The sequence below is a fragment of the Simochromis diagramma genome, unplaced genomic scaffold (genome assembly GCF_900408965.1).
Source record: "Simochromis diagramma unplaced genomic scaffold, fSimDia1.1 OVJJ01000514.1, whole genome shotgun sequence".
Lineage (NCBI taxonomy): Eukaryota > Metazoa > Chordata > Actinopteri > Cichliformes > Cichlidae > Simochromis > Simochromis diagramma.
In genome coordinates, this window is record NW_024387346.1 from 807,673 (window position 1) to 818,610 (window position 10,938).

The following is a 10,938-nucleotide window of genomic DNA, read 5'->3' on the forward strand; positions in this document are numbered from 1 at the left end:
TCATACATACATAAGCAAAAATACTGGACATAAAATCACTTTTTGACTCAACACCGATATTCAGCTGATGTATCAGCACATCCCTACCAAATGACACTATGTACAAAGATTTGCATTCTAGGATTGAGAACATTCCCTATCCTCATAGTAAAGGTTTCCCCTGTTAGGTAAGAACAGCACACAGCCTGTTTTCTAAGGAGTATTTAGTACCAGAAGGCGCCCAGTGCATTTCCCTCCCCTCCTATGCATTATTATCATTGTTATTATTATTTATTACTACTCGGGGGGGGGGGGGGGGGGGGGATTGCCAACTTGTACTTAAAATGCAAGTGTGCAATATTACACCTATTGCGTCAAATGCAACGTTTGTAATCCACACATCGCGTCATTTTTCACATGGCTGCTGGACTCCTCCTCAGCATCACGGCCAGTCTCCACCTGGATCATAGAGCGAACACAAACCAGCTGCTTTTATCTGTACAATCCAACAACTCGAGCCAAGACACATGTCAGCCTTATGGATGCGAGCAACAATCATTTACGCGAACCCCTCCAGCTCACGTCCTCTTATGTAACACAAAGTATGCGCTGGTTGATTAGCTGTTACTCAACTTGCTCTGCTGTTGCTGCGGTGATACAGAGGTTGACTAGCTGCTGGAGGGGAGGGGAGGCAGCCTCACGGAAGAACACCGTGAAGAAGAAAAACACTACGAATAAAAAAAAAAAACCTCCATCATTGTCAGCTCTGCACACAGTCAGCTGTGGATACAGGATGTGCCGCGTCTTCTCACACACTCGCTCACGGCCACAGTTGTGTAGTTAACCTTCCACAAAGCGCATCTGACCGCTACCAGCTCTGCTCGGAGCTTTGGCTTTAATCAGTTTATTTGCTCAGCTCGTCCGCGGAGCCTGAACACAAAACTAAAGTTTTCTGACGTGCAGCCTACCTGATATGCCCGCGCCGACCACTATAACATCGTAGGTGTTGCTGGGTGCAGTCATGTTGCTGGGTGGTGTGTCTTCTTTCACCTCTTGGTTGTGTCAGCTCGTTGCCGAACGCAGGGTGCACGGCGGAGAGCATCTGGATTAAAAAGCGCCGGGCAGGCCCACTCCCTGCAGACTCCGCCTACCCATAGTAAAGCGCTGCCCTGTGGGTTTGGAGGGTTAGAGAAAACAATTTATGGAATGAAAAAAAAAAAACAGAAGAAGAAGAAGAAAGTACAGATTACTTACTATAGACCCACATTTCACTAGGAAATTTAAAAACCCATTACAGTTCCGTGGCTCTGTGTGTCTTCTTTTTAGTCCTTTATGCTTTGCAGTAGTTGTAAAAGCACAGATGTCCCTGACTGTGGTGCTGTAACTGTCTGGCCAAAGGCTTATCAGCATATTTCTTATCAGCATAGTATTATATAATACCAGGGTGTGTACACTGAGTTTTCAAGTTTAACCGTCATCTTCCTTTACACAAAGCTAAGTAGAGCGTGAGGTGCATCCAAAGAATGCATCTGGCTGCACAAAGAGACAGAACAGCTTTATACTTGCTATGGCAGATCCTATCTATCTTTGAAAGATTCCCCAAATCACTGCTGAATGAAAAAAACGAATTATCTAGGATACTCAGGAGTCTCTCAGCATAGTCATTTTATCTCCTTCTCAAGGGCACTGCTATTGCCTTATATTTTTATGACTTTGTTTTCCTCTGTCTTTAAAAGATTCAGCAGCATTATCATAGGTGATGCATGCAACCGTCATGTTGTATTCTTTAGTTTCTGTTGCCTTCTTGTGGTTGGTTTGTCACAATTAGCCAAGAACTCATCTCTGCACACGCTGTGTGGAGTGCACACAGCCACATCATGTGCTGTTTGAGCTGTGTGCCATATAGCTTGGTTGTGTTTCAGCTAAACTTGCTCAAGGTTTTCTTGTGCATAAACTTAAAACTTGATGATTGAGAAACAGAGAAAGCTGTCATTAAGCAAGCATCAAGGGACTCTGAGGTTATTCAAGCAACTTTGTTCACTTTAGGGATCTCTTGAAAAACCTTTAATATCTCAATTTTGTATTGTGAATTATTAAATGAATAAATATAAATTATTAAATATATTAAATCTATGTATTGTACATTTCGAATACGGGGAGAGAATGGAGAGAAACGATGCAGACACGGCGATGACAGAGGCCTGGGAGTTTGAGGGTTCCGTGCTGTATGTTAGCTATTCCTGGGACTGCGCTCTTCTGATGTTGTGCCTGTACTCTGCTGGTTACAGCTCCTAATGTTCCTATTACCACTGGGGCCACTTTGGACTTTACCTTCCACATCTGCTCCAGATGTTCTTTCAGCCCCTGGTACTTCTCTGTTTTCTCATGCTCCTTCTTCCTGATGTTGCTGTCCACTGGGATTGCCACATCTATCATAACTGCGGTGTTCTGTTGCGTGTCAGCCACCACAGCGTCTGGTTGGCTGGCCACCAGCTGGTTGTCTGTCTGGAACGGGAAGTCCCACAGGAACTTAGCCCTGTTGTTCTCAACCACCTTCCAAGGTGTGTCCCATCAGGACTTGGGGACTTCTCCCATACGCAGCACAGATGTTCCTGTACATTATCCCACACAGTCTGGTTGTGCTGTATTCCTGTAATCAGATGCATCTTTAAATATAATGCAGTCCAATACAGCATCAGCAGTAACTCTCTGATGTGTTCTTGTAATGTATCAGTGATGCTGTATTCTTTCTTTAAAATCATCATAATTCCTCATTATGTGGCACTCTATTCCATGAAAACAGTGCCTGTATTCTCAAAACATCTGAAGACTGGGTTAGGTTAAATTTGTGTAATACTTCTGAGTACTTCTCCTGGCCTAAGAATAGAGTTATTTATTTATTTTTAAATTATTTTTTAATATTATAACAGCTCCTAAGGAAGCAATTTGGTGAGTCAGCGGCTCCTTGGCATTTTGATGTTTTGGGGAAAAAAAACAACACTAAATCATTTTCCTAAGTGTGACTGAAAATTCCTGTTCCATTAAATGATGATGTGTATTTGTGGAGAATGCTGTGGTGGCTGTGTGAATGTGGTGGACAGGTGAGGGACTACAAAGAACTACAGACCAAAGGAGTCGGTGGGAATGCTACCATGACATGAAGTGTTTTAATCTCCAAAACATGTCTGTAATATTTAGTGTGCAGAGTAAGCTCCAGCTATATGCTCAATCTTTAATGTTCACTGTGTGCCGCTTCAGTGGGAAACAGAGGTGCGCACAGTGTGGTGGTTTGTCAGCAGAGGGCAGCAGAGGTCCAAGATGAGTTTGGTGACAAAGCCTTAAAATGTCAAAGACTGCTGCTGACCTACTGTAAGCAGGGTTATATTAGAGGTTTTCTGGTAACATTCTTTGGAAATCAGTATCCATTATTTCATCCATCCATCAGGCTATTACAAAATGAAAGTCAACTAAAACTGAACTAAAACCTATCTGAGCTCACCTGTACTTTGTTTCAATTTAACCAAGTGTGATTTTAGGCGTTATCGAGAATGACCTGTAAATAAAAGCAAGGCGTATTATTTCTCATATCTGAAACACAAAAGCAACGTCCCTTACTGTCATTTGCCCTGTAACTTAATGAAACACCACAAAAGCCTAACATATGTGAAGTGTTTGGTTACACAGTGAGTTTAGATATGAATATAAAGGGTTTTTTTGTTTTACAATTCAATTCAATTCAATTTTATTTATATAGCGCCAAATCACAACAAAAGTCGCCTCAAGGCGCTTCATAGATACAGAGAAAAACCCAACAATCATATGACCCCCTATGAGCAAGCACTTTGGCGACAGTGGGAAGGAAAAACTCCCTTTTAACAGGAAGAAACCTCCGGCAGAACCAGGCTCAGGGAGGGGGGGCCATCTGCTGCGACCGGTTGGGGTAAGAGAAGGAAGACAGGATAAAAGACATGCTGTGGAAGAGAGACAGAGGTTAATAACAGATATGATTCAATGCAGAGAGGTCTATTAATACATAGTGAGTGAGAAAGGTGACTGGAAAGGAAAAACTCAATGCATCATGGGAATCCCCCGGCAGCCTACGTCTATTGCAGCATAACTAAGGGAGGATTCAGGGTCACCTGGTCCTGCCCTAACTATATGCTTTAGCAAAAAGGAAAGTTTTAAGCCTAATCTTAAAAGTAGGGATAGTGTCTGTCTCCCGAATCCAAACTGGAAGCTGGTTCCACAGAAGAGGGGCCTGAAAACTGAAGGCTCTCCCTCCCATTCTACTTTTAAATACTCTAGGAACAACAAGTAGGCCTGCAGAGCGAGAGCGAAGCGCTCTAATAGGGTGATATGGTACTACAAGGTCATTAAGATAAGATGGGGCCTGATTATTTAAGACCTTGTATGTGAGGAGCAGGATTTTGAATTCAATTCTGGATTTAACAGGAAGTCAATGAAGGGAAGCCAAAACAGGAGAAATATGCTCTCTCTTTCTAGTCCCTGTCAGGACTCTTGCTGCAGCATTTTGGATTAGCTGAAGGCTTTTCAGTGAGTTTTTTGGATATCCTGATAATAATGAATTGCAGTAGTCCAGCCTGGAAGTAATAAATGCATGAACTAGTTTTTCAGTGTCACTCTGAGACAGGATATTTCTAATTTTAGAGATGTTGCGCAAATGGAAGAAAGCAGTCTTACATATTTGTTTAATATGTGCGTTGAAGGACATGTCCTGGTCAAAAATGACTCCAAGGTTCCTCACAGCATTACTGGAGGCCAAGGTAATGCCATCCAGAGTACGAATCTGGTTAGATACCATATTTCTAAGCTTTTCAGGGCCGAGTACAATAACCTCAGTTTTATCTGAATTAAGAAGCAGAAAGTTAGCGGCCATCCAGGTCTTTATGTCTTTAAGACATTCCTGCAGTTTAACTAATTGGTGTGTGTTATCTGGCTTCATGGACAGATAGAGCTGGGTGTCATCAGCATAGCAGTGAAAATGTATGGTATGTCTTCTAATGATACTGCCTAAGGGAAGCATGTATAATGTAAACAGAATTGGTCCTAGCACTGAACCCTGTGGAACTCCATAATTAACCTCAGTGTGTGAAGAGGACTCTCCATTTACATGCACAAATTGGAGTCTATTAGATAGATATGATACAAACCACTGCAGTGCAGTACCTGTAATACCTACAGCATGTTCTAATCGCTCTAATAGGATATTATGGTCGACAGTATCGAACGCTTCACTGAGGTCTAGCAGGACAAGCACAGAGATGAGTCCACTGTCAGAGGCCATAAGAAGATCATTTGTAACCTTCACTAAAGCTGTTTCTGTGCTGTGCTGAGCTCTGAAACCTGACTGAAACTCTTCAAATAAACCATTCCTCTGCAGATGATCTGTTAGCTGTTTGACAACTACTCTTTCAAGGATGTTTGATATGAAAGGAAGGTTGGAGATTGGCCTGTAATTAGCTAAGACTGCTGGGTCTAGAGATGCTTTTTGAGTAAAGGTTTAACTACAGCCAGCTTGAAGGCCTGTGGTACATAGCCGATTATTAGAGATAGGTTGATCATATTTAAGATCGAAGAATTAATTAATGGCAGGACTTCTTTGAGCAGATTTGTAGGAATGGGGTCTAAAAGACACGTTGATGGTTTGGAGGAAGTAATTATTGAAGTTAACTCAGAAAGATCAATTGGAGAAAAAGAGTCTAACTTAACATCAATGGTACTAAGAGTAGCTGTAGATAATATTACATCTGTGGGATGATTACTGGTAATTTTTTCTCTAATGATAAAAATTTTATTTGTGAAGAAGTTCATGAAGTCATTACTAGTTAACGTTAAAGGGATGGTTGGCTCAAAAGAGCTCTGACTTTTTGTCAGCCTGGCTACAGTGCTGAAGAGAAACCTGGGGTTGTTCTTATTTTCTTCAATCAGTGATGAATAGTAAGATGTTCTGGCTTTGCGGAGGGCTTTCTTATAAAGCAACAAACTATTTCTCCAGGCTAAATGATGATCTTTTAAATTTGTGACACGCCATTTTCTCTCCAGCTTACGAGTCATCTGCTTTAGGGTACGTGTTTGAGAATTATACCACGGAGTCAGGTACTTCTGATTAGAGACCTTAGTTTTCACTGGAGCTACAGTATCCAGAGTCGTACGTAGTGAGGAGGTGAAATTATTAACAAGATAATCGACCTCTGTTGGGGTAGCGTTCAGATAGCTGCTCTGCTCTGTGTTGGTACAGGTCATTGAAGATGATAACAGTGGGTGGATTATATTCTTAAACTTAGTTACAGCGCTTTCAGAAAGACATCTACTGTGATAAAGTCTACTCTCCACCGCTGTGTAATCAATTATTGTAAATGTAAATGTTATCAGGAAATGATCAGACAGGAGAGGGTTTTCAGGAAACACTGTTAAATGTTCAGTTTCTATGCCATATGTTAAAACAAGATCTAGAGTGTGATTAAAGTGGTGGGTGGGTTCTTTTACATTTTGAGAGAAACCAATTGAGTCTAATAACAGATTAAATGCCATGTTGAGGCTGTCATTTTTAGCATCTACATGGATGTTAAAATCACCCACAATAATTATTTTATCTGAGCTCAGAACTAAATTAGATATAAAGTCTGAGAAATCAGACAGAAACTCTGTGTAAGGCCCAGGTGGACGATAGATGATAACAAGTAAGACTGGTTTCTGAGTTTCACAGCTGGGGTGGACAATGTTAAGCATCAGGCTTTCAAATGAATTAAAAGTTTTTCTTGGTCTTTCATTAATTAATAGGCTGGTGTGAAAAATTGCTGCCACACCGCCCCCTCGGCCTGTGCTTCGAGATTTCTGGTAGTTAGAATGACTCGGGGGTGTTGATTCATTTAAACTAACATAATCATCCTGCTGCAACCAGGTTTCTGTAAGGCAGAGTAAATCAATTTGTTGATCAATTATTAAGTCATGTACTAACAGAGACTTGGAGGAGAGAGACCTAATATTTAATAATCCACATTTCACTGTTTTACTCTTTGGTTCAGATGTGGATACTGTATTGTTCTTTCTTTGTGATTGTTTATGTTTAAGATGTTTGTTGCTGGTTTTTAGTTTGTTTTTTGTCTGTTTGGGAGCTGACACAGTCTCTATGGAGATGGGGTTTTGGGGGGGTAGCAGGAGGAGAGAAGCTGCAGAGAGGCGTGTAAGACTGCAACTCTGCAGTCCCAACTCTGGATAGTCATATTTTGGGGGGTTTAATAAATTTGTCCATATTTCTAGAAATGAGAGCTGCTCCATCCAAAGTGGGATGGATGCCGTCTCTCCTAACAAGACCAGGTTTCCTCCAGAAGGTTTGCCAATTATCTATGAAGCCCACATCGTTTCTGGGACACCACTCAGACAGCCAGCAATTTAAGGAGAACATGCGGCTAAACATGTCACTCCTGGTCTGATTGGGGAGGGGACCAGAGAAAACTACAGAGTCCAACATTGTTTTGGCAAAGTTACACACGATTCAATATTGATTTTAGTGACCTCCGATTGGCGTAACCGGGTGTCATTACTGCCGACGTGAATTATGATTTTACTGAATTTACGTTTACCCTTAGCCAGCAGTTTTAAATTTCCTTCAATGTTGCCTGCTCTGGCCCCTGGAAGACAATTGACTATGGTTGCCGGTGTCTCTAGCTTCACATGTCTGAGAACAGAATCACCAATTACCAGAGTTTGACCCCCGGCGGGTGTGTCGCCGAGTGGGGAAAAACGGTTAGACACATGAACGGGTTGGTGGTGTACCTGGGGCTTCTGTTTAGGACTATGCTTCCTCCTCACCGTCACCCAGCCGCCCTCTTTCCCCAGCTGCTTGGGGTCTGCCGGGGAACAGCTAGCGGGGCCTACGCTATCTTCGGCTGCACCAGCTACAGGGGCCTGGCTAGCTACGGGTGAATGAAGGGTGCGAAGCCGAGTCTCCAATTCAGTAATCCTGGCCTCCAGAGCTGCAAATATGCTACATTTGTTACAGATATCATTACTGCTAAAGGAGGCCGAGGAGTAACTAAACATCTGACACAATGAGCAAGAAAGTGCAGGAGGGACAGGTGAAGTAGCCATGGTGCTAACGAGTCGGCTACGAGCTAAGCTAAGCTAGCGAAACAGTACAGAGACAGTGAGTGAATACTTTGGCTATAAATTAGGTAGTGAGTATATAGAAAGTGTGCTTCGGATGAAGCACGTGAAGATTATACTATGAAAGAAGAATGTATTTAAAAGTTGTTAATTAAATTGCTAAGCAAATAAGCTACTCAGAAACACCACTGTGTTTGAGCAGGAACAGGAAGTGATACTCTACCGCAGAGCGAGCGAACACCAAGTGACAGCGCCACCAAGCAAACAAACAAACAAAAACACATTTTACTGGAAATTAACTTTTCATCCCAGTTTTCCCACATTACAATCCTAGTAAACAACTTTTCCTGCACTGTGGATTTGGTTAATCTGTTTATTATTAAAAGCAAACACCATACTGGCACATCAAAGTGAGGAGAGAGTAGCTGAAGTTAACGATGCCTGAGCAGCCCCAATTAATCAAACCACGTGGCTATTTCCAAAGTTTCAGGACGAAATTCTTTCTGGTTAGACACAAAGCGCAGACTGCCAAAGCCTCACATTAAGTTAAGATAAACTCTGCTGGATACTTTAGGACATAAACACTTTTTAAAGAAAATATGATCACAAAGAGTGCTGCCAATTTTAGGTTGCCTTTTTAAGAGCTTGCCAGAGACAATAGAATTAGCTTATAGAGGGTTGGCTCTGTCTTTACAGTTTATTGTGTTGTTGATTAATGAGCACAGCCCTGGTCACAAAAATAAAATGAAATGAAACAACAAGCGAAACTTTCAGAGAGAGACCTGAAACACTGTGAGCCTACACCCTACACTGCCATTGTATTCATATTTCCTTAGTAAAGTAAGTGCTGACAGCACGCTCACAAACCTCAAGCAGTGAATGGTCACATTGTGAACCCTCCAGCACATGGCTGTTGTCCACGCTTCACGTCTGGCATTATGATGGAAAGCTAAACATACAGAGGTGATTATTTTTAAACGAGTCCAAATGAAATGCTTCTCTTCTACGATTTTTTATCAAACGCCTGAATGGTTATGATTAGGCTCGAGACTGAATAAATGTGTGATGTCTGCTGATGTGAAGAGTTATATAATGACCACATCTGCCTGCCAGGCTGCCTTACACCTGGAAATGAAGAAAGTGGACCTGATGAATGATGTTTCTGCTGCTTTAATTAGAAGGCCTGGACCCGGCCAACAACAGTCTCCCCGATCCTATTTTGTTCTGCTGGGACAGCCTGAAAAGAGAGCTGTTAGCATCAGCCTTGAACCTTCTCTCATTCTGTCACACCAGTTCTCCTGTTAATTACACCTACTCGTGCCTCCTCACCACCGGCGCTTTTGCGCGCGTGTGTCGAGAAAGGTGAGCCACAGTGAGAGGAGACAGCAGAGAAAGGCAGATTAATCTCCGGAGTGGAAGGTAAAGCCATTTTTATGAGGTTCACGTGTGAAGCAGCCGGCCGTGCTGTCAGTTGTTGTCGGCACTGAAGTGTTCAGAGAGCAGCGTGTTGTGCTGTTTCACAGGGTACAGGTCTGAAAACAGCGAACACATGTATGCAGGGAGTGGATACTGCAAGCAGAAAAAAACACATACGCTTTGTAAGTGTCAGAGCTCTGTGTTCCAGGCTGTCACACTTCTCTGAAAAAGAATCTTACAGGATACTCGGTGAATCCACACAGTGGGCTTTGGGTGTGTGAGGGAAAGGATCCATCCTTCAGTTTTTTATCGTTTGCATTTCTTTTGCATTTCGTTTGCATGTGTTTTCTTTTTCTTTAGCTTTGTTGTGCCACAACCTGGGAAGGAGCAATCTGAGTTTCATCAAAATGTATATGTTGGCAATTTGATCAAAACCTAAATCAGAAACGGATCTACCCGTTGGTAACTTCATATTTGTCTTCTCTATGCGTTATGATGCAAAACTGTATAGAAGCAAACCATTAAATACCTGCAGTCACAATCCTAAAGCTTTTTTGTATTTCATTTCTTTTTTCAGTTCTATGAATTCATCTGCACGCAGCTGACTTTTATGGTTCCTGCTCTGGATTTGAATGTCTGCTATGAGCACTAGGGATGCACAAAGGATGATGCACACATATAATCCACTGTTACTGTTTTTAATTTCCCTTTAAGATCAGCTTCTCTTCTCCAGCTGTTTCAGGGCTGGATGAAGTTCATATTACAAGCAGCACATGTCATTGCTAAGCTACCACTGACTGCACTGAAATGTTTTAGCTTACAAAGTGGGATTCCAGTGACCATAGGATCAGCAGTCACCTCTCTGTCTGGGTTTATGTGACTTAGATTAGAGCTGACAGAACAAGAAGTCAGATCAGTTTCCTCATATTGTTCTCAGCAGACTGATTTGCATGGGGTAAATAAGGAAATGTATTAAGAGGCAAAAATCCCCACAGATATCTACATCACCTCTAGGTGACTAGCTTCCAGTGTCTGTGTTAAACTCCACCACTTCCATCTTAGTGGATTAGATGTGTTTGCAAAAGGGACTTCTGGCTGTGTGGATGTTTTTGAGAAGACATCTGCTCCTTTGTATCTCAGTAAAAAAAAAAAAAAAATCATAATAAAACTTGTACTTGCTTCAGTTCATAATCAATAAAAGTTCATTTTGTAAACTTTTCCTTCTCATTTTAAGTGAAAGAAATTCACACAAAACATATTATTTATCCCACATTAAGTTTGTCTTTCTCTTATTTTTGAAGTGTTAAATTTTCTGATAAGACATTTAATGACATGTAGAGGTTTAATTAATAGCAGAACATCAAACAACTATTCCATTTCCTAAGACTGGCTTTTAATTTTTTATCCATTTTAGTC

The 10,938-nt window shown here is 41.7% G+C and overlaps 1 protein-coding gene across 1 annotated transcript in view; it reads right to left on the reverse strand.

Annotated features, from left to right (window-relative positions):
- The window catches only part of LOC120718297 (amine oxidase [flavin-containing]-like), a 48,099-nt gene extending 46,738 nt beyond the window's left edge, over positions 1-1,361 (reverse strand). Inside the window, exons 1-2 of the mRNA XM_040006773.1 lie at positions 1,234-1,361; positions 948-1,148 (exon numbers count right to left, since the gene is read on the reverse strand). Coding sequence (XP_039862707.1) covers positions 948-1,002 — 55 coding nt within the window. The 5' untranslated portion in view covers positions 1,003-1,148; positions 1,234-1,361. The remainder of the gene's footprint in view (positions 1-947; positions 1,149-1,233) is intronic.
- Between the last annotated feature and the right edge of the window lie 9,577 nt (positions 1,362-10,938).